The sequence below is a fragment of the Salvelinus fontinalis genome, chromosome 19 (genome assembly GCF_029448725.1).
Source record: "Salvelinus fontinalis isolate EN_2023a chromosome 19, ASM2944872v1, whole genome shotgun sequence".
In the NCBI taxonomy this organism is placed as follows: Eukaryota; Metazoa; Chordata; class Actinopteri; order Salmoniformes; family Salmonidae; genus Salvelinus; species Salvelinus fontinalis.
This window is the reverse complement of record NC_074683.1, coordinates 1,731,357-1,757,404: the sequence shown is the minus strand read 5'-3', so window position 1 is coordinate 1,757,404 and position 26,048 is coordinate 1,731,357. Positions and strand designations below refer to the sequence as shown.

Sequence of the window (26,048 nt, the reverse complement as noted above, 5' to 3'; positions counted from 1 at the left end):
GATAGAGTGAAAACAAAACGGTAAAGAACATAGCCCACCTTGCCTGGCGAGGGTTCAGTCTCCTCGCCGCCCGGATGTACTCCAGATTGCGGTGGTCAGTCCAGATGAGAAAAGGGTGTTTAGCCCCCTCAAGCTAATGTCTCCACGCCTTCAGAGCCTTAACAACAGCCAACAGCTCCCGGTCCCCCACATCATAGTTTAGCTCCGCCGGGCTGAGCCTCTTCGAAAAGAAAGCACAGGGGCGGAGCTTTGGTGGCGTGACCGAGCACTGAGAGAGCACGGCTCCTATCCCAGCCTCGGACGCGTCCACCTCCACTATGAACGCCAAAGAGGGATCCAGATGAGCCAGCACGGGAGCCGAGGTAAACAGAGCCTTCAGTTGACCAAAGGCCCTGTCCGCCTCAGCCGTGAGGTAATGGGAGCTGCTACCTGACCAAAACCCCGGATAAACCTCCGGTAGTAGTTGGCAAACCCTAGAAACCGCTGCACTTCCTTTACCATGGTGGGAGTCGGCCAATTACGCACGGCTAATATGCGGTCACTCTCCCTCTCCACCCCTGATGTGGAAATGCGGTACCCTAGGAAGGAGACGGACTGTAGGAAGAACAGACATTTCTCAGCCTTGACGTACAGGTCATGCTCCAACAGTCAACCAAGCACCCTGCGCACCAGGGACACATGCTCGGCGCGTGTAGTGGAGTATATCAAAATGTCGTCGATATACACCACTACACCCTGCCCGTGCAGGTCCCGGAAAATCTTGTCAACAAAGGCCTGGAAAACTGATGGAGCATTCATCAACCCGTACGGCATGACGAGGTACTCATAGTGCCCTGAGGTGGTACTAAATGCCGTCTTTCACTCGTCCCCTTCCCGGATACGCACCAGGTTGTAAGCGCTCCTGAGATCCAATTTTGTAAAGAAGTACGCCCCGTGCATTGACTCGATCGCACTGGCAATGAGAGGCAGCGGGTAGCTGTACCTCACAGTAATCTGATTGATCCCTCGATAGTCAATACACGGGCGCAGACCCCCATCCTTCTTCTTCACAAAAAATAAACTTGAGGAGGCAGGTGAAGTGGAGGGCCGAATGTATCCCTGCCCCAGGGATCCGGAGACATATGTTTCCATAGCCACCGTCTCCTCCTGTGACAGAGGATACACGTGACTCATGGGAAGTGCTGCGTCTACCAGGAGATTTATCGCACAATCCCCCCGTCGATGAGGTGGTAATTTAATCGCCCTCCTCTTACAGAAGGCGAGAGCCAAATTGGCATATTCTGAGGGGATGCGCACGGTGGAGACCTGGTGATTAAGTGAAGCCAGGTGTGATAAGACAAAGACAGAACAAATGGAAAATGAAAAGTGGATTGGCGGTGGCTAGAAAGCCGGTGACGTCGACCGCCGAATGCCGCACGAACAAGGAGAGGGACCGAATTCGGCGGAAGTCGTGACAGGTACAGCAGATCCCCTTATTGTATGGGACACTTTTAAATGTGCCTTTAGAGGCCATGCAGTTCAGTACTCATCTATAAAACAAATGCAATTTAGATCAAAAGAGTCCATATCAACGAAGGAAATTGAAGGACTAACATTACAGTTAGACAGCAATAAAAATTGTACCATAGAGGCACAGAATAAGTTAGAGGAAAAACAAAAAGAAATGGAGGAACTTATTCAAGAAAGATCCAATGTAATATATTATAAAAAATAAAGTGAACTGGATGGAATATGGGGAAAAATCAGTCACGCATTACTAACCAAATCATATTTTGAAAGAGGAAGTAAAGTACTTTAAGAATATGTTTTCGTTTCAGTCTCCTCCATCTCCACTAACTGAAACTAATTGTATGGATTTTTTCCTCATAATAATGTAAAATTAACATCTGTACAGAAAGACTCATGTGAAGGCCAAATTACAGAGGAGGAACTTCTTGATGCAATTGGGGCCTTTAAGGCTGGGAAAACTCCAGGGCTGGATAGCATACCAGTGGAAGTATACCAATTTTTTTTGATTTTTTTGGATGTACTCAGAGGACCATTATTAGCATGTTTTAACCACTCCTATATAAATGGTAGATTATCAGACATGTGACAAGAAGGTCTGATATCATTATTACTGAAACAGGACCCAAGTGGTATATATAAAGATCCAGTCCATTTAAAAAATTGGAGACCTCTTACACTTCAGTGTTGTGATGCAAAGTCCAAGCAAAATGCTTGGCGCATAAAATAAAAAAAGTATTGTCAGATATTACTCATCCTAATCAGACAGGTTTTTTACATGGACGATACATTGGAGATAATATAAAACTGGACACAATAGAATACTATGAAATATCGGGGACATCAGGCCTGGTTTTCATAGCTGATTTTGAAAAGGCTTTTGATAAAGTACAACTGGAGTTTATATATAAATGCCTAGAATATTTCAATTTTGGGGAATCTCTTATAAAATGGGTTAAAGTTATGTATAGTAACCCTAGGTGTAAAATAGTAAATAATGGCTACATCTCAGAAAGTTTTAAACTATCTAGAGGAGGAAAACAAGGTTGTCCACTATTGGCATATATATTTATTATTGCCATCAAAATGTTAGCTGTTAAATTTAGATCAAACAATAATATTAAGGTATTAGAAATCCGTGGCTTAAAAACGAAGGTGTCATTGTACGTTGATGATTCATTGTTTTCTTTTAAAACCACAATTAGAATCTCTCTACGGCCTCATAGAGGATCTAGATACTTTTGCAATCCTCTCTGGATTAAAACCAAATTATGTGTGTAGCATACTGCTTCTGTAAATATCTGGCACATTAACATATTTTGAAGCATGCCTTGTAAGAGGCTATATTTGTTGCACCCATTAGTGAGAATGCTGCACCCCACAGAATACAGTACCATACTGTATTTGTTATATTTGTCCTATAAATATACAGTAATTTACTGGCTACTGTGCTGCCAGTAATTTACTGTAATTCAGTACCACCCCACAGAATACAGTACCATAATGTATTTTTTTGATCTAAAAACCTTTTCCTGTAAATCTACAATTATTTACTGGCTACTGTGCTGCCAGATGTGGCATTATAATAATAACTAATCAAAAGGGGACCATTGCACTCTCCCAGAAGCTTGGTTGGTGCTTGCCTTGCAATGGTTAATTTTTACATTTACGTTTGGTCATTTAGCAGACACTCTTATCCAGAGCGTCTTACAGTCAGTGTATTAAACTAAGGTTAACAAGAATATACAACAGTCATAGCAAGTAAAGAGATTATGTTACCGTTACAGAGAATGTTGTAGTTGTGAGTGTGCTACTTGCAAGTATATATTTGTATTAGAAAATTCTAATTAAATTATTACAAAATAGGCCATATGAAATGTAGTGCAAACCAGTGAAATACAAATGACAAAATAGGTATTGAAAGTATTGAAATGCTTATATCAAATACATGAAACGGAAATACTGCCCGTCGTTGGCACTAGCAACCTGCACTACTATAAAACATTATATTTTCGCATACCCCAAATTATTACTATCTAGAAAGCAAGTACAGGTATTCAGACGTGGCAGTAGTTTTTAGGGACAGTACCCTAACCGTAGCTTCAGGTCCACATCCCGGATCAACCCTAACGCTCAACCACAACCCTAATCCTAGCTTCATGTCCACATACCAGTTCAATCTTAACCACAACCTTAACCCTAGTTTAATGTCCACATCCTGGTTAAACCCTAACCCTAACCATAGCCTTAACCACAACCCCAACCCTAGCTTCATGTCCATATCCCAGTTCAACCCTAACCCTAGCTTCATGTCCATATCCCAGTTCAACCCTAACCCTAGCTTCATGTCCATATCCCAGTTCAACCCTAACCCTAGCTTCATGTCCATATCCCAGTTCAACCCTAACCCTAGCTTCATGTCCATATCCCAGTTCAACCCTAACCCTTTCTTCATGTCCATATCCCAGTTCAACCCTAACCCTAGCTTCATGTCCATATCCCAGTTCAACCCTAACCCTAGCTTCATGTCCATATCCCAGTTCAACCCTAACCCTAGCTTCATGTCCATATCCCAGTTCAACCCTAACCCTAACCCGTCTAGCTTCTGTAGACACAGACCACTAAGAACTGGACGTGGTCTTTTTACGTCACTATAGTCCACATGCTTCTGAGGAGCTCTCATTCGTAGAGTAACCAAATGCTCTGATTGGCTACAGGGAAGTAGACATAAATCAATGTGAGTGTTAGTTCAGTCCAGTCACTCTAGTCACACTGTTGTTTTATTGACATAATCTATTTCAGCCTGCCTGACATGCCACAAGCATGTGGAATAACGTAGATAGCAGTTACGGATGTGTGCTGCAGGGTCACACGTCAAATTTGGCAAGAGACTCCACTGACTTATGGGCTCTAAATACAGTGTGTCTCTCCGTGTGAAATCACATGTTTCCAGCTGATTTTCTGCAATTAAAGGTTTCCTTTCTGAAAAGGATATGTGTTCCTCATTTAAGATGTTGTAAGGCAGCTAGACTCTGAGTTCTGACGTTACCAGCAGCTCACTGGAACCCCTGTGTGACTGTGTTTTCTTAGCTACTATCTCTATGTCTGGGATCTGCATGTACACTCACTCTGGTACCTTCCTGGCTGGTTGCCATGGTAGTGCACCTCATCAAAAGGCGCTCACCCTCAAATCAAATTTTATTGGTCCCATACACATGGTTAGCAGATGTTATTGCGAGTGTAGCGAAGTACTTGCGCTTCTAGTTCCGACAGTGCAGCAGTATCTAACATGTAATCTAACAATTCCACCACAACTACCTAATACAAACAAAGGGATGGAATAAGTGTACATATAAATATATGGATGAGCAAGCGGCATAGAATACAGTATATACATACAGGATTAGTAATTTTTTTATTTAACTAGGCAACAAATTCTTATTTACAATGACGGCCTAGGAACAGTGGGTTAACTGCCTTGTTCGGGGGCAGAACGACAGATTTTTACCTTGTCAGCTCAGGGATTCGATCTAGCAACATATCGGTTACTGGCCCAACGCTCTAACCACTAGGCTACCTGCTGCCCCAGTAATGCAAGATATGTAAACATCATTATTAAAGTGGCATTAATAAAGTGACTAGTGATCAATTTATTAAAGTGGCAATGATTTCAAGTCTGTATGTAGGCAGCAGCCTCTCTGTGTTATTGATGGCTGTTTAACAGTCTGATGGCCTTGAGATGGAAGCTATTTTTCCTCGGTCCCAGCTTTGATGCACCTGTACTAACCTCGCCTTCTGGATGGTAGCGGGGTGAACAGGCAGTTGCTCGGGTGGTTGTTGTCCTTGATGATCTTTTTGGCAATCATAACCTGTACCACAGAGTGAGTATGTGTGTTTGTTCGTGTGTATTTCCATCCCTTCCACCATTAAAATGCAACACCTCCCCAGAGAGTGAATTATCTTAGGACTGTACTGTACTGTAATGTCATGTGGATAACTCAGGTGCGATATCGGTTGTAACTGATAAGGACACATTACAACCATAGCTCTTTTCATCAAGACTTGGACTTTCCATTGATAGTAACTAGGACAAATGCCATACTGTAGAATATATCATAATAATCATTAGTTAATCACTAACTATATACTGAGTATACCAAACATAAGGAACACCTAATAAAAGTGAGAGAGAAAGAGGGCAGAAAGTTTGATATATCTTTTTGTTTGTTGCACATGTACTTCTTGCATGTCCTGAGAGCAGGCCCTAAGAAGCTTTGGATAAGTAGACGTTGATGTTGTGACCAAAATGTAATTAAAATAAATTAGGCTCAGATTGGGTTTAGCGTGCCAAGAGGAACTGTGAAACAACTTTTTAGTTGTCAGAGTGCAGTTCTAGAAAAGCATGTACAAAGAATGTCTTTCATAAAACTTGTACTTGAATAGCCAAGGTCAAGTCTTTTGACTGTTACAAAATTATATGAATTATACATGAAATTGTCTGAGTGTCATGAAATACAGACATTAATTTACTTTTTCAAGGAACAATATATAGTGCATCGCAGAGATGCTTTCATATTCAGGGTCAATCAACTTGTATTTTCTAAGGTCCTATATCAAACACTTCAGGACTAAGGACTATAGTACAGTATAGGACTATAGTACAGTATAGGACTAGTAAGGACTATAGTACAGTATAGGACTATAGTACAGTATAAGGACTATGGTACTGTATAGGACTATAGTACAGTATAGGACTACAGTACAGTATAGGACTATAGTACAGTATAGGACTAGTGTAGAGTATAGGACTATAGTACAGTATAGGACTATAGTACAGTTTAGGGACTATAGTACAGTATAAGAACTATAGTACAGTATAGGACTATAGTACAGTATAGGACTATAGTACAGTATAGGACTAGTAAGGACTATAGTACAGTATAGGACTATAGTACAGTATAGGACTATTGTACAGTATAGGACTATAGTACAGTATAGGACTATAGTACAGTTTAGGGACTATAGTACAGTATACGGACTATAGTACAGTATAGGACTATAGTACAGTATAGGGCTATTGTACAGTATAAGGACTATAGTCCAGTATAGGACTATTGTACAGTATAGGACTATTGTACAGTATAGGACTATAGTACAGTATAGGACTATAGTACAGTTTAGGGACTATAGTACAGTATACGGACTATAGTACAGTATAGGACTATAGTACAGTATAGGGCTATTGTACAGTATAAGGACTATAGTCCAGTACAAGAACTATAGGTCCACAGCTTCCTCACCATTGTTTATGTACTGTATTTCAGACACTGTCTCTCCTTCCCTCCTTCTCTCTCTGGTAGTTATATGTTTAATGGGCCTTCAGGTAGACCCATTTAATTGTCAACCTAAGTGATTAATACCAGTTATGTAAGAGTAACACAGACAGAAACACACAAACGCACACTGTTGAATGAACTGATATGGCTTTCCCAGTCTATTTTCTAAAGCCCCACGTTCAAAGGAAATGTCTAGAAATCACAAATAAATGAACTCTACACTACTTTACAAACCTGTAGGTGTTGAGAAATAGTCTGAGCGTGAGATCGAGATAAACTTATCTGCCTTGCTGAATGTGCAATTAGCTGCTATCTTTGATCTGGAGTGAAATATGAAGCAAGCTGCCTTATCGTATTCTGCCCCCAATGGAGCTAGCTGTGGGGTAAGGATTTCCTCACAGCTCCCTCTGTCAGGGAGAAGGCAGAAGATCAGTGTGTATAGGGAAGGGCATTCAACATGCATGGCACTTACACAAATGACTGATGATTGGCTGAGAGACATTGATAATAAAAAGATTGTGGGAGCTGTTTTGTTAGACTTCAGTGCGGCTTTTGACATTTACGATCATAGTATGCTGCTGGAAAAACTTACAGTATATCTTATGTCTTTACACACCCTGCTATATTGTGGATTGAGAGTTACCTGTCTAAGAGAACACAGAGGGTGTCACGTTCTGACCTTAGTTCCTTTTTTATGTCTCCTTTTTAGTTTGGTCAGGGCGTGAGTTGGGGTGGGCATTCTATGTTTTGTATTTTTGTGTTTGGCCTGGTATGGTTCCCAATCAGAGGCAGCTGTCAATCGTTGTCTCTGATTGAGAACCATACTTAGGTAGCCTGTTCCCACCTGTGTTTGTGGGTAGTTTCCTGTTTTGTGTCACCTGATAGGACTGTTTCGTTTTTTCGTGTTTTCTCCTTTGTTATTTTTGTGTTCAGTTTAATAAATTTAACATGGACACGTACCACACTGCATTTTGGTCCGATCCTTCATACCCCTCGTCAGAAGAAGAAGAAAATCGTTACAGAGGGTGTTCTTTAATGTTAACCTCTCCAACATAATCCAGGTAGAATCAGGCATTCCCCAGGGCAGCTGTCTAGGCCCCTTACTTTTTTCAATCTTTGCTAATGACATGCCATTGGCTCTGAGTAAAGCCTGTGTGTCTATGTATGCTGATGACTCAACACTATACACGTCAGCTACTACAGCAAGTGAAATCACTGCAACACTTAACAAAGAGCTGCAGTCAGTTTCAGAATGGGTGGCAAGGAATAAGTTAGTCCTAAATATTTCAAAAACTAAAAGCATTGTATTTGGGACAGATAATTCACTAAACCCTAAACCTCAACTAAATATTGCAATGAATAATGTGAAGTTGGGGAGATTGAACTGCTTGGAGTAACCCTGGATTGTAAACTGTTATGGTCAAAACATTTTGATGCAACAGTAGCTAAGGTGGGGAGACGTCTGTCCATAATAAAGTGTTGTTCGGCTTTCTTAACTACAATATCAACAAGGCAGGTTCTACAGGTCGTAGTTGTATTGCACCACAAAGAGCGACTTAAGAAAATTACAACTGGTCCAGAACAGGACAGCAAGGCTGGGCCTTAAATGTAGACGTAGAGATGTCTGTTTAAACTACTAGCACACAGGTCGGAAACTATGCATACCCCACAAGACATTCCACCAAGTCCAGAACAGACTATGGGAGGCGCACAGTACTACATAGAGTCATGGCTACATGGAACTCTATTCCACATCAAGTAACTGATGCAAGCAGTAAAATCGGATTTAAAAAAACAGATAAAAATAAATCTTATGGAACAGTGAGGACTGTGAAGAGTCACACACACAGGTACAAATACACAGATACAAACACACATAACATACACACTATACACACACGTACATCTGGATAGTGTTGTACTAGAGTAGTGGCCTGAGGGCACACATTTAAGGTATTGTGAAATCTGTTGTAAAATGTATTTTAATGTTATTTTTTTGTTATAATGTCGTTACTGCTGTATTTAGCTGCCTTGGCAGCAGCTAATGGGGATTCATAATAGATACAAATACAAATGTGTAGTTCAGTTCAGAATCTCAGTAGAACCGAAACATTTGCAAAATATTGCTTTTTCAGATCACTATTAGTCTATAGTGATGATGATGATGCGGATGATGAAGATAATGCTGTTACTGCTGATGATGAGGAGGAGGATGATGAATACGAAGACTAAGATGATGATGAAGATTAATATTACGATGAGGCGGAGGATGATGAAGATGATGACGATGTTGAAGATAACTAACCCTTCCATGTCTTCTCCCATGCATGTTGTGTCCTACAGGGAAAGTCCTACCCATTCAGAGGCTCCTTCCCCCCCATGTGGAATCCATTTGCCCTGATGGACTACAACAACCTGTGGAGGAAGATGGATGAGATGGGCAGCGAGGTAAACACACACGTCATCCTTTTCTGTCTAGTGCAGCCATCCCCTCCACATCTCAGGCCCAATCCCAAACCAACCCCTACTCCCTAGTCTCTAGCCATTGATACTTCTTGATGGTTCCACCCTCATAGTGTGTTTGTGTGTGTGTTAAAGATCCCCAGAGAGGCTCCATGGAGCGCTCCCCATGCTGAGGAGTGGGACAAGATGACCATGAAGCAGCTCTTTGACAAGATCTGCTGGACCAGGTACTGTACTACACCTATTTCACAATACACACAGGACCATTCAACCTCATGGAGCATCATTCAATAATATTACACTTTTTATAGTCTTTGTGATTGAGTGATTACATGTGTGTGTGTGTTGTGTGTTGTCTGTGTGTGCGCGCATGTGCATGCTCCTCCCTCTCCTCACAGTTCTGCGAGGCGGTTTGCCACTCTGTTTGTGAACGTGAACGTGACCTCTGAACCCCACGAGGTGTCGGCCCTGTGGTTCCTCTGGTACGTCAAGCAGTGTGGAGGGACCATGAGGATCTTCTCCACCACCAACGGAGGACAGGTACTGTACACAACTGGCTGGCTTCCTGTCTGTCTGTCTGTCTGTCTGTCTGTCTATCTCTCTGACCAAGTGGACTGGCTCTTCCATATCCATACAGGGTTCTACACACTTAGAAAAAGACAAATGTTCTTTGTAAGGCTAAGGGTTCTACCTAGAACATTTAACATCCTAAGAACCATTTAACCAAGAAAGGGTTCTTTGATGATTCTTTGGCAAGAAGGATTATGGTTCTTTGGAAGGCAATAAGGTTTCTACATAGAAACATATATTATATTTCCCAGCAAGCTCTATTGCAGGGAGATTTTCAGAATTGTTTGTTTTCTAAACTAATCCAATCTGTTAGTAGTTGGACTAATTGCACCCGTTACTGGGATGGTTGTTCCAGTTTAGATGATCAGGTAGTAATCTTCCCTACCCTGGCAGTCATTCTGAATGCAGGTGATAAAAAAATCCACTTGTAGGATATCCTAACTCTGGCTAGATTACAATAGGAATTGCATATCACTTTGCAAGCCAACATTATGTGATTTGCAGGCCTGTTGTGGCCTGTAAACCAGGAGTTTCCTAACACCGCTGTGTTAGGGTAGATAGAACTTCAAAGAAAGGTTGTATGATATATGTAATTATTTGAAAGTCTAATAATGCTGGTGGAACCTTTCATTGATGGTTCTAAGAAAAACCCTCCAAAGAGAAAAGTGTTCTTTGTAGAACCCTTCATAGAGGGTTCCCGGAATAACTTTTAGATGCTAAAATGGTTATTGGTTGAACCGTTCATAGAGGGTTTTATGCTGAACCCTTCATAGAAGGTTTTAGGTACAACCATATACAGGGGGTTCTATGAGAACCCTACATAGAATAAGGAGAAGTTTGGGTTCTAGGTTTGCTGAGCTGAGCCTCTCACACAGGAGCCTTTGAACTGAGCTCAGAAAACGATCCTCCATGTTAGCACAAAACATTCCACAACAACAACATTCTCATTTGGATTCTACTTAGATTGTCACTAACGTGAAACCTCTGGTGGCAAAATTAGCCACTCTAAATCTTACCATTCCCTGGCCCTGTAGAGCCGTCCTTCAACCAACCCCCCCCCCTCCAATTAACCTAGTTCATTCCATGCTCTCTAATTTACAGGAATAATCCCTCCCTCGAGAATTGCTGTTCTTCAGAGCCCAGGGAGAACCCATTATTCTGGTTTACTTTGAAAAGCTGAGTGGCTCCATTGCCTAGGTGACGGTTGAAGGGGGTGTGTTGGACTAATTAGAGAATGTTGTTGTGAGGTCATCCACTTTCATTTCCTGTTTGGTCCGCCCCGCTCTCTGACTCCAAATGTTTTTATTCAGTGTGTTTATTTTCCAGGTAGAGCAATAGAGAAACCTAAGTTTGTCATGAGTTGATATAGCATTCGCTCTCCTTTTGAGGTCAATTGCATTTGCTCCTAAATCAAATCAAATGTATTTATATAGCCCTTCTTACATCAGCTGATATCTCAAAGTGCTGTACAGAAACCGAGCCTAAAACCCCAAACAGCAAGCAATGAAGGTGTAGAAGCACGGTGGCTAGGAAAAACTCCCTAGAAAGGCCAAAACCTAGGAAGAAACCTAGAGAGGAAACAGGCTATGAGGGGTAACCAGTCCTCTTCTGGCTGTGCCGGGTGGAGATTATAACAGAACATGGCCAAGATGTTCAAATGTTCATAAATGACCAGCATGGTCAAATAATAATAATCACAGTAGTTGTCGAGGAGGCAGCAAGTCAGCACCTCAGGAGTAAATGTCAGTTGGCTTTTCATAGCCGATCATTAAGAGTATCTCTACCGCTCCTGCAGTCTCTAGAGAGTTGAAAACAGCAGGTTTGGGACAGGTAGCACGTCCGGTGAACAGGTCAGGGTTCCATAGCCGCAGGCAGAACAGTTAAAACTGAAGCAGCAGCACGGCCAGGTGGAGTCATCATGCCTGGTAGTCCTGAGCATGGTCCTAGAGCTCAGGTCCTCCGAGAGAGAGAAAGAAAGAGAGAAAGAGAGAATTAGAGAGAGCATACTTAAATTCACACAGGACACCGGATAAGACAGGAGAAGCACTCCAGATATAACAGACTGACCCTAGCCCCCTGACACATAAACTACTGCAGCATAAATACTGGAGGCTGAGACAGGAGGGGTCAGGAGACACTGTGGCCCCATCCGATGATACCCCCGGACAGGGCCAAACAGGAACGATATAACCCCACCCACTTTGCCAAAGCACAGCCCCCAAAACACTAGAGGGATAGCTTCAACCACCAACTTACCATCCTGAGACAAGGCCGAGTATAGCCCACAAAGATCTCCGCCACGGCACAACCCAAGGGGGGTGCGCCAACCCAGACAGGAAGACCACGTCAGTGACTCAACCCATTCAAGTGACACACCCCTCCTAGGGACGGCATGAAAGAGCACCAGTAAGCCAGTGACTCAGCCCCTGTAATAGTGTTAGAGGCAGAGAATCCCAGTGGAGAGAGGGGAACCGGCCAGGCAGAGACAGCAAGGGCGGTTCGTTGCTCCAGAGCCTTTCCGTTCACCTTCACACTCCTGGGCCAGACTACACTCAATCATATGACCCACTGAAGAGATGAGTCTTCAGTAAAGACTTAAAAGTTGAGACCGAGTCTGCGTCTCTCACATGGGTAGGCAGACCATTCCATAAAAATTGAGTTCTATAGGAGAAAGCCCTGCCTCCAGCTGTTTGCTTAGAAATTCTAGGGACAATTAGGAGCCCTGCGTCTTGTGACCGTAGCGTACGTGTAGGTATGTACGGCAGGACCAAATCGGAAAGATAGGAGCAAGCCCATGTAATGATTTGTAGGTTAGCAGTAAAACCTTGAAATCAGCCCTTGCCTTAACAGGAAGCCAGTGTAGGGAGGCTAGCACTGGAGTAATATGATAAAAAATGTTTGTTCTAGTCAGGATTCTAGCAGCCGTATTTAGCACTAACCAAAGTTTATTTTGTGCTTTATCCGGGTAGCCGGAAAGTAGAGCATTGCAGTAGTCTAACCTGGAAGTAACAAAAGCATGGATTAATTTTTCTGCATCATTTTTGGACAGAAAGTTTCTGATTTTTGCAATGTTACGTAGATGGAAAAAAGCTGTCCTTGAAACAGTCAGGGTCCAGAGAGATCAGGGTCCAGAGTAACACCGAGGTCCTTCACAGTTTTATTTGAGACAACTTTACAACCATCAAGATTAATTGTCAGATTCAACAGAAGATCTCTTTGTTTCTTGGGACCTAGAACAAGCATCTCTGTTTTGTCCGAGTTTAAAAGTAGAACGTTTTCAGCTATCCACTTCCTTATGTCTGAAACACAGGCTTCTAGCGAGGGCCATTTTGGGGCTTCACCATGTTTCATTGAAATGTACAGCTGTGTGTCATCCGCATAGCAGTGAAAGTTAACATTATGTTTTCGAATGACATCCCCAAGAGGTAAAATATATAGTGAAAACAATAGTGGTCCTAAAACGAAACCTTGAGGAACACCGAAATGTACAGTTGATTTGTCAGAGGACAAACCATTCACAGAGACCAACTGATATCTTTCCGACAGATAAGATCTAAACCAGGCCAGAACTTGTCCGTGTAGACCAATTTGGGTTTTCAGTCTCTCCAAAAGAATGTGGTGATCGATGGTGTCAAAGGCAGCACTAAGGTCTAGTAGCACGAGGACAGATGCAGAGCCTCGGTCTGACGCCATTAAAAGGTCATTTACCACCTCCACAAGTGCAGTCTCAGTGCTTTGATGGGGTCTAAAACCAGACTGAAGCATTTCGTATACATTGTTTGTCTTCAGGAAGGCAGTGAGTTGCTGCGCAACAGCTTTTTCTAAAAATTTTGAGAGGAATGGAAGATTCGATATAGGCCGCTAGATTTTTTATATTATCCGGGTCAAAGTTTGGCTTTTTCTAGAGGCTTTATTACTGCCACTTTTAGTGAGTTTGGTACACATCCGGTTGATAGAGAGCAGTTTATTATGTTCAACATAGGAGGGCCAAGCACATGAAGCAGCTCTTTCAGTAGTTTAGTTGGAATAGGATCCAGTATGCAGCTTGAAGGTTTAGAGGCCATGATTATTTTCATCATTGTGTCAAGAGATATAGTACTAAAACACTTAAGTGTCTCTCCCGATCCCAGGCCCTGGCAGAGCTGTGCAGCTCCAGGACAGCTAAGCCCTGGAGGAATACGCAGATTTAAAGAGGAGTCCGTAATTTGCTTTCTAATGATCAGGATCTTTTCCTCAAAGAAGTTCATGAATTTATTACTGCTGAAGTGAAAGCCATCCTCTCTTGGGGAATGCTGCTTTTTAGTTAGCTTTGCAACAGTATCAAAAATAAATTTTGGGTTGTTCTTATTTTCCTCAATTAAGTTGGAAAAGTAGGATGATCGAGCAGCAGTGAGGGCTCTTCGATACTGCACGGTACTGTCTTTCCAAGCTAGTCGGAAGACTTCCAGTTTGGTTTGGCGCCATTTCCGTTCCAATTTTCTGGAAGCTTGCTTCAGAGCTCGGGTATTTTCTGTATACCAGGGAGCTAGTTTCTTATGACAAATGTTTTTAGTTTTTAGGGGTGCAACTGCATCTAGGGTATTGCGCAAGGTTAAATTGAGTTCCTCAGTTAGGTGGTTAACTGATTTTTGTCCTCTGACGTCCTTGGGTAGGTAGAGGGAGTCTGGAAGGGCATCAAGGAATCTTTGTGTTGTCTGAGAATTTAGAGCACGACTTTTGATGCTCCTTGGTTGGGGTCTGAGCAGATTATTTGTTGCGATTGCAAACGTAATAAAATGGTGGTCCGATAGTCCAGGATTATGAGGAAAAACATTAAGATCTACAACATTTATTCTATGGGACAAAACTAGGTCCAGAGAATGATTGTGACAGTGAGTAGGTCCAGAGACATGTTGGACAAAACCCACTGAGTTGATGATGGCTCCGAAAGCCTTTTGGAGTGGGTCTGTGGACTTTTCCATGTGAATATTAAAAGCACCAAAAATTTGAAAATTATCTGCTATGACTACAAGGTCCGATAGGAATTCAGGGAACTCAGTGAGGAACGCTGTATTTGGCCCAGGAGGCCTGTAAACAGTAGCTATAAAAGTGATTGAGTAGGCTGCATAGATTTCATGACAAGAAGCTCAAAAGAGCTTTTTTTGTACATTGAAATTTGCTATCGGAAATGTTAGCAACACCTCCACCTTTGCGGGATGCACAGGGGATATGGTCACTAGTGTAACCAGGAGGTGAAGCCTCATTTAACAGAGTAAATTCATCAGGCTTAAGCCATGTTTCAGTCAGGCCAATCACATCAAGATTATGATCAGTGATTAGTTCATTGACTATAACTGCCTTTGAAGTGAGGGATCTAACATTAAGTAGCCCTATTTTGAGATGTGAGGTATCACAATCTCTTTCAATAATGGCAGGAATGGAGGAGGTCTTTATCCTAGTGAGATTGCTAAGGCGAACACCGCCATGTTTAGTTTTGCCCAACCTAGGTCGAGGCACAGACACGGTCTCAATGGGGATTGCTGAGCTGACTACACTGACTGTGCTAGTGGCAGACTCCACTAAGCTGGCAGGCTGGCTAACAGCCTGCTGCCTGGGCTGCATCCTATGTTGAAGTCAATTGCCATGCATGCCAAGCATAGTTGCATATTCTCTGCAGATAAATTGTCCTCAGTCTGAGTGTCTTAGGTATAATTAGGGATGCAGAAGAATGAACAGAACAACAATTTCATGTCTCATAGGGTGTAAATCTGGCACTGATGTCATTAGGATTAGGATAGTGCGTGTTCTGGCGTTAGGATTCAGCCTATAGAGAATACTATATCTAACTTTGTCAAAAGTAATGCACTTCAGTAATAGTCCACTGTAAAATAAAGGTGCCTTTCCCTAGCTTATGTTTTTCCCAACCCTCTGAACATTACACAAAGCAGGTTAGGCCTTATTACCATTGCGTGTATTTGATTCATATGACTGATGATACAGTATTTACATTTCAGGAGAGGAAGTTTGTGGGCGGTTCCAGCCAGATCAGTGAGTGTATGGCCAAGGAGCTGGGTGAGTGTGTCAAGATGGAATCTCCCGTCTACAGGATCGACCAGACAGGGGACATGGTCGAGGTTGAGACTCTCAACAAGGAAACATACAAGGTGGGTGAGAGAGGAGTCGTCTCCAATCCATCAACCTATTGATGATGTCAGCCCACACTGTAAAAAATGCAACTTGTTTTTGTGGTAACTTACTGGCACCCAGGTACCTTTTAGTTATTGTAAAAAAAAGTAACAGTATGCTACCGTAACTTCCCAGAAAACTTTAATTTAACCAAAGTTTCTTTGCAGTTGACAGGAACATATTGTACCTGTTTTTTTACAGTAACTTACAGGTAACTTGTTGCTGTAAGTTAGCGGTTTATAAAGTGCACATTCCACTCTGTTGTAACCTACTGATTTCAGGTTGTGCCTCTGCTTCCATCTAGAGCTTGTATGTTCATAATACATGACACCTCATAAGGTCCATGTTGTGACTACTGTAAACCTGCATTCTAGAACTCCTGGAACATTCTAGGAATCCTTCATTTATCCATACAACTCTGTACTTACAGGACCCCTTAGTTTGTGTGTGCGTGCGTGCCTATGTGCCGTGCATGCCTGCATGCGTGCGTATGTTTGTCTGCATTTGTGTGTGTGCAGGCGGGTGGGCGGGAGTGCATGTGTGTGTGTCTGTGTGTGTGTGTAAGCCTGAGGACATTGTTGTCAGTAAGCTGGTCTTCATCTCTCTATCCAGACCACATCCTCTTTCCCTGTTAAAACCCATTAAGCAGAAGTGCCCTAGAGCTGCTTAGTCACCCGGGAAGAACTGGGGAGGTACACACTACACACCACGTAGGCCTCAACTCTTCTCTGGTGTGTTTTGTTTCTCCCAGGCCAAGTATGTGATTGTGGCAACCGCCCCTGGTCTGAACCTGAAGATGCACTTTAACCCCGAGCTGCCCCCGCTCAGAAACCAGCTGATCCACAGGGTCCCCATGGGCTCTGTCATTAAGTGTATGGTCTACTACAGAGATAACTTCTGGAGGAAGAAAGGTAAGGAGAGAGGGAGTGAGGGAGGGAGAGAGGGAGGGTCCGTGGGCTCTGTCATCAAATATGTGGTATACTAGAGAGATAACTTGGAGAAATAAATGAAGGACTGAGGGATAGATGTCCTCTCCTCCTTCCCTCCTTATCCATGTCTATTGATCCCTTCTCTCTCTTCTCTTCCTTCCCTCCTTATTCCTGTCTATTGATCCCTTCTCTCTCTTCTCTTCCTTCCCTCCTTATTCCTGTCTATTGATCCCTTCTCTCTCCTATCTTCCTTCCCTCCTTATCCATGTCTATTGATCCCTTCTCTCTCCTCTCTTCCTTCCCTCCTTATTCCTGTCTATTGACCCCTTCTCTCTCCTCTCCTCCTTCCCTCCTTATCCATGTCTATTGATCCCTTCTCTCTCCTCTCTTCCTTCCCTCCTTATCCATGTCTATTGATCCCTTCTCTCTCCTCTCTTCCTTTCCTCCTTATTCCTGTCTATTGATCCCTTCTCTCTCTTCTCTTCCTTCCCTCCTTATTCCTGTCTATTGATCCCTTCTCTCTCCTATCTTCCTTCCCTCCTTATTCCTGTCTATTGATCCCTTCTCTCTCCTATCTTCCTTCCCTCCTTATTCCTGTCTATTGATCCCTTCTCTCTCCTATCTTCCTTTCCTCCTTATCCATGTCTATTGATCCCTTCTCTCTCCTATCTTCCTTCCCTCCTTATTCCTGTCTATTGATCCCTTCTCTCTCCTATCCTCCTTCCCTCCTTATCCATGTCTATTGATCCCTTCTCTCTCCTATCTTCCTTCCCTCCTTATCCATGTCTATTGATCCCTTCTCTCTCCTCTCTTCCCTCCTTATTCCTGTCTATTGATCCCTTCTCTCTCCTCTCTTCCTTTCCTCCTTATCCATGTCTATTGATCACTTCTCTCTCCTCTCTTCCTTTCCTCCTTATCCATGTCTATTGATCCCTTCTCTCTCCTATCTTCCTTCCCTCCTTATTCCTGTCTATTGATCCCTTCTCTCTCCTCTCTTCCTTTCCTCCTTATCCATGTCTATTGATCACTTCTCTCTCCTCTCTTCCTTTCCTCCTTATCCATGTCTATTGATCCCTTCTCTCTCCTATCTTCCTTCCCTCCTTATTCCTGTCTATTGATCCCTTCTCTCTCCTCTCTTCCCTCCTTATTCCTGTCTATTGATCCCTTCTCTCTCCTATCTTCCTTTCCTCCTTATTCCTGTCTATTGATCCCTTCTCTCTCCTATCTTCCTTCCCTCCTTATTCCTGTCTATTGATCCCTTCTCTCTCCTCTCTTCCTTCCCTCCTTATTCCTGTCTATTGATCCCTTCTCTCTTCCTGTCCTCCTTCTCTCCTGTATCTCACTCCTCCCCCTCTCTCAGGGTACTGTGGTACTATGGTGATCGAGGAGGAAGAGGCCCCCATCAGCTTGACTCTGGATGACACAAAGCCTGATGGGACTGTGCCTGCCATTATGGGGTAAACACAGATATTTAGTTTCCTGCATCCCATTATGATTACCCATAGAGAACAAGAAACTGTGGTAATAACTGTATTTCTGTCACAGCTTCATCCTGGCCCGCAAGTGTAGGAAGCTATGTGAACTGTCCAGAGAGGAGAGGTAAACATCTGTCTGACTGTTTAACGTGTTCAGTACCTACAGTGCGTTTTACTTCACTTCCTCATGTGTATACTATGCTAGTAGGAATGTCCATGTGCACTAGCATTGAGAGTTTAACCCTATCCCTTCCTTAACCCTTAAAAATGGTTGTTGTCCCCTGTAGGAAGAAGAGGATCTGTGAGATCTACTCCAGAGTGCTGGGCTCAGAGGAGGCTCTGCATGTGAGTGGAACCATTACTACGACGACTACAACGACTACTACTACTATTACTATTACATTTACGTCATTTAGCAGACGCTCTTATCCAGAGCGACTTACAAATTGGAAAGTTCATACATATTCATCCTGGTCCCCCCATGGGAATTGAACCCACAACCCTGGCGTTGCAAGCGCCATGCTCTACCAACTGAGCCACACGGGACCATTTCTACTACTATGACTACTATTACTACTACTATGACTACTACTACTATGACTACTATTACTACTACTATGACTACTATGACTACTATTACTACTACTATGACTACTACTACTATGACTACTATTACTACTACTATGACTACTATTACTACTACTATGACTACTATTACTACTACTATGACTACTATTACTACTACTATGACTACTACTACTATGACTACTATTACTACTACTATGACTACTATTACTACTACTATTACTACTACTATGACTACTACTACTATGACTACTATTACTACTACTATGACTACTATTACTACTATGACTACTATTACTACTACTATGACTACTATTACTACTACTATGACTACTATTACTACTACTATGACTACTACTACTATGACTACTATTACTACTACTATGACTACTATTACTACTACTATGACTACTGCTACTATGACTACTATTACTACTACTATGACTACTATTACTACTACTATGACTACTACTATGACTACGACTACTACTACTATGACTACTATTACTACTACTATGACTACTATTACTACTACTATTACTACTACTATGACTACTACTACTATGACTACTATTACTATGACTACTACTACTATGACTACTATTACTACTACTATGACTACTATTACTACTACTATGACTACAATTACTACTACTATGACTACTACTACTATGACTACTATTACTACTACTATGACTACTATTACTACTACTATGACTACTGCTACTATGACTACTATTACTACTACTATGACTACTATTACTACTACTATGACTACTACTACTATGACTACTATTACTACTACTATGACTACTACTACTATGACTACTATTACTACTACTATGACTACTACTACTATGACTACTATTACTACTATGACTACTACTACTACTATGACTACTACTACTATGACTACTACTACTACTATGACTACTACTACTATGACTACTACTACTATGACTACTACTACTATGACTACTATTACTACTACTATGACTACTATTACTACTACTATGACTACTATTACTACTACTATGACTACTATTACTACTACTATGACTACTATTACTACTACTATGACTACTATTACTACTACTATGACTACTATTACTACTACTATGACTACTATTACTACTACTATGACTACTATTACTACTACTATGACTACTATTACTACTACTATGACTACTATTACTACTATGACTACTATTACTACTACTATGACTACTATTACTACTACTATGACTACTATTACTACTACTATGACTACTACTACTATGACTACTATTACTACTACTATGACTACTATTGCTACTACTATGACTACTGCTACTATGACTACTATTACTACTACTATGACTACTGTTACTACTACTATGACTACTACTACTATGACTACTATTACTACTACTATGACTACTACTATGACTACGACTACTACTACTATGACTACTATTACTACTACTATGACTACTATTACTACTACTATTACTACTACTATGACTACTACTACTATGACTACTATTACTATGACTACTACTACTATGACTACTATTACTACTACTATGACTACTATTACTACTACTATGACTACTATTACTACTACTATGACTACTACTACTATGACTACTATTACTACTACTATGACTACTATTACTACTACTATGACTACTGCTACTATGACTACTATTACTACTACTATGACTACTATTACTACTACTATGACTACTACTACTATGACTACTATTACTACTATGACTACTACTACTACTATGACTACTACTACTATGACTACTACTACTACTATGACTACTACTACTATGACTACTACTACTATGACTACTACTACTATGACTACTATTACTACTACTATGACTACTATTACTACTACTATGACTACTATTACTACTACTATGACTACTATTACTACTACTATGACTACTATTACTACTACTATGACTACTATTACTACTACTATGACTACTATTACTACTACTATGACTACTATTACTACTACTATGACTACTATTACTACTACTATGACTACTATTACTATGACTACTACTACTATGACTACTATTACTACTACTATGACTACTATTACTACTACTATGACTACTATTACTACTACTATGACTACTATTACTACTACTACGACTACTATTACTACTACTATGACTACTACTACTATGACTACTATTACTATGACTACTACTACTATGACTACTATTACTACTACTATGACTACTATTACTACTACTATGACTACTACTACTATGACTATGACTACTACTACTATGACTACTACTACTACTATGACTACTACTACTATGACTACTATTACTACTATGACTACTACTACTATGACTACTATTACTACTATGACTACTACTACTACTATGACTACTACTACTACTATGACTACTACTACTATGACTACTATTACTACTACTATGACTACTATTACTACTACTATGACTACTATTACTACTACTATGACTACTATTACTACTACTATGACTACTACTACTATGACTACTATTACTACTACTATGACTACTATTACTACTACTATGACTACTATTACTACTACTATGACTACTATTACTACTACTATGACTACTATTACTTCTACTATGACTACTACTACTATGACTATGACTACTACTACTATGACTACTACTACTACTATGACTACTACTACTATGACTACTACTACTACTATGACTACTACTACTATGACTACTACTACTATGACTACTATTACTATGACTACTATTACTACTACTATGACTACTATTACTACTACTATGACTACTATTACTACTACTATGACTACTATTACTACTACTATGACTACTATTACTACTACTATGACTACTATTACTACTACTATGACTACTATTACTACTACTATGACTACTATTACTACTACTATGACTACTACTACTATGACTACTATTACTATGACTACTATTACTACTACTATGACTACTACTACTATGACTACTATTACTACTACTATGACTACTATTACTACTACTATGACTACTATTACTACTACTATGACTACTATTACTACTACTATGACTACTATTACTACTACTATGACTACTACTACTATGACTATGACTACTACTACTATGACTACTACTACTACTATGACTACTACTACTATGACTACTATTACTACTATGACTACTACTACTATGACTACTATTACTACTATGACTACTACTACTACTATGACTACTACTACTACTATGACTACTACTACTATGACTACTATTACTACTACTATGACTACTATTACTACTACTATGACTACTATTACTACTACTATGACTACTATTACTACTACTATGACTACTATTACTACTACTATGACTACTACTACTATGACTACTATTACTACTACTATGACTACTATTACTACTACTATGACTACTATTACTACTACTATGACTACTATTACTACTACTATGACTACTACTACTATGACTACTATTACTACTACTATGACTACTATTACTACTACTATGACTACTATTACTACTACTATGACTACTACTACTATGACTACTATTACTACTACTATGACTACTATTACTACTACTATGACTACTATTACTACTACTATGACTACTATTACTACTACTATGACTACTATTACTACTACTATGACTATGACTACTACTACTATGACTACTACTACTACTATGACTACTACTACTATGACTACTACTACTACCATGACTACTACTACTATGACTACTACTACTATGACTACTACTACTACTATGACTACTATTACTACTACTATGACTACTATTACTACTACTATGACTACTATTACTACTATGACTACTATTACTACTACTATGACTACTATTACTACTACTATGACTACTATTACTACTACTATGACTACTACTACTATGACTACTATTACTACTACTATGACTACTATTGCTACTACTATGACTACTGCTACTATGACTACTATTACTACTACTATGACTACTGTTACTACTACTATGACTACTACTACTATGACTACTATTACTACTACTATGACTACTACTATGACTACGACTACTACTACTATGACTACTATTACTACTACTATGACTACTATTACTACTACTATTACTACTACTATGACTACTACTACTATGACTACTATTACTATGACTACTACTACTATGACTACTATTACTACTACTATGACTACTATTACTACTACTATGACTACTATTACTACTACTATGACTACTACTACTATGACTACTATTACTACTACTATGACTACTATTACTACTACTATGACTACTGCTACTATGACTACTATTACTACTACTATGACTACTATTACTACTACTATGACTACTACTACTATGACTACTATTACTACTATGACTACTACTACTACTATGACTACTACTACTATGACTACTACTACTACTATGACTACTACTACTATGACTACTACTACTATGACTACTACTACTATGACTACTATTACTACTACTATGACTACTATTACTACTACTATGACTACTATTACTACTACTATGACTACTATTACTACTACTATGACTACTATTACTACTACTATGACTACTATTACTACTACTATGACTACTATTACTACTACTATGACTACTATTACTACTACTATGACTACTATTACTACTACTATGACTACTATTACTATGACTACTACTACTATGACTACTATTACTACTACTATGACTACTATTACTACTACTATGACTACTATTACTACTACTATGACTACTATTACTACTACTACGACTACTATTACTACTACTATGACTACTACTACTATGACTACTATTACTATGACTACTACTACTATGACTACTATTACTACTACTATGACTACTATTACTACTACTATGACTACTACTACTATGACTATGACTACTACTACTATGACTACTACTACTACTATGACTACTACTACTATGACTACTATTACTACTATGACTACTACTACTATGACTACTATTACTACTATGACTACTACTACTACTATGACTACTACTACTACTACTATGACTACTACTACTATGACTACTATTACTACTACTATGACTACTATTACTACTACTATGACTACTATTACTACTACTATGACTACTATTACTACTACTATGACTACTATTACTACTACTATGACTACTACTACTATGACTACTATTACTACTACTATGACTACTATTACTACTACTATGACTACTATTACTACTACTATGACTACTATTACTACTACTATGACTACTATTACTTCTACTATGACTACTACTACTATGACTATGACTACTACTACTATGACTACTACTACTACTATGACTACTACTACTATGACTACTACTACTACTATGACTACTACTACTATGACTACTACTACTATGACTACTATTACTATGACTACTATTACTACTACTATGACTACTATTACTACTACTATGACTACTATTACTACTACTATGACTACTATTACTACTACTATGACTACTATTACTACTACTATGACTACTATTACTACTACTATGACTACTATTACTACTACTATGACTACTATTACTACTACTATGACTACTACTACTATGACTACTATTACTACTACTATGACTACTATTACTACTACTATGACTACTATTACTACTACTATGACTACTATTACTACTACTATGACTACTACTACTATGACTACTATTACTACTACTATGACTACTATTACTACTACTATGACTACTATTACTACTACTATGACTACTATTACTACTACTATGACTACTATTACTACTACTATGACTATGACTACTACTACTATGACTACTACTACTACTATGACTACTACTACTATGACTACTACTACTACTATGACTACTACTACTATGACTACTACTACTATGACTACTACTACTACTATGACTACTATTACTACTATGACTACTACTACTACTATGACTACTACTACTACTATGACTACTACTACTACTATGACTACTACTACTATGACTACTATTACTACTACTATGACTACTATTACTACTACTATGACTACTATTACTACTACTATGACTACTATTACTACTACTATGACTACTATTACTACTACTATGACTACTACTACTATGACTACTATTACTACTACTATGACTACTATTACTACTACTATGACTACTATTACTACTACTATGACTACTATTACTACTACTATGACTCCTATTACTACTACTATGACTACTACTACTATGACTACTACTACTACTACTTCTATGGATGCAAGCACTGACCATCAATTATAGTTTTAACCATGTTTTGCGACTGTACAGTATTTGTTTATATTTAATTTGTTTGCAAACATTATAGTAAAACAAAGCTTATATTTTGGGTTCTGACGGGGTACATCATGACTATGTCATTAGAGATCAGATCAGTCAGCACCTAAAATCAGCAGAGGTAATTAACACACACACACACACACACACACACACACACACACACACACACACACACACACACACACACACACACACACACACACACACACACACACACACACACACACACACACACACACACACACACACACACACAAAGCTCATCAGGCCTTTCTATGTTTTATTCTTAAACAATCAATGGGTATTTATCATAAATGTATAGGTCCAAGGATGGATGTAGCAACTAAGGATTGTAGCTTTAAGTTTGATATGAGTACTAACCCCCAGTCCTCTCTCGCCCAGCCTGTGCACTACGAGGAGAAGAACTGGTGTGAGGAGGAGTATTCTGGAGGCTGCTACACTGCTTACTTCCCCCCTGGTATACTCACCCAGTACGGCAAGTAAGTAGCAGACACGCGCACACACACACACACACACACACACACACACACACACACACACACACACACACACACACACACACACACACACACACACACACACACACACACACACACACACACACACACACACACTGTGACG

At 39.9% G+C, this 26,048-nt stretch overlaps 1 protein-coding gene across 1 annotated transcript in view; it reads left to right on the top strand.

The window, feature by feature from the left end:
• The window catches only part of mao (monoamine oxidase), a 75,265-nt gene that overhangs the window by 40,656 nt on the left and 8,561 nt on the right, over positions 1-26,048 (top strand). Inside the window, exons 4-12 of the mRNA XM_055870325.1 lie at positions 9,186-9,290; positions 9,441-9,532; positions 9,704-9,845; positions 15,869-16,018; positions 16,792-16,951; positions 18,330-18,426; positions 18,515-18,568; positions 18,732-18,789; positions 25,809-25,906. Of these exons, the coding sequence (XP_055726300.1) occupies positions 9,186-9,290; positions 9,441-9,532; positions 9,704-9,845; positions 15,869-16,018; positions 16,792-16,951; positions 18,330-18,426; positions 18,515-18,568; positions 18,732-18,789; positions 25,809-25,906 (956 nt within the window). The remainder of the gene's footprint in view (positions 1-9,185; positions 9,291-9,440; positions 9,533-9,703; positions 9,846-15,868; positions 16,019-16,791; positions 16,952-18,329; positions 18,427-18,514; positions 18,569-18,731; positions 18,790-25,808; positions 25,907-26,048) is intronic.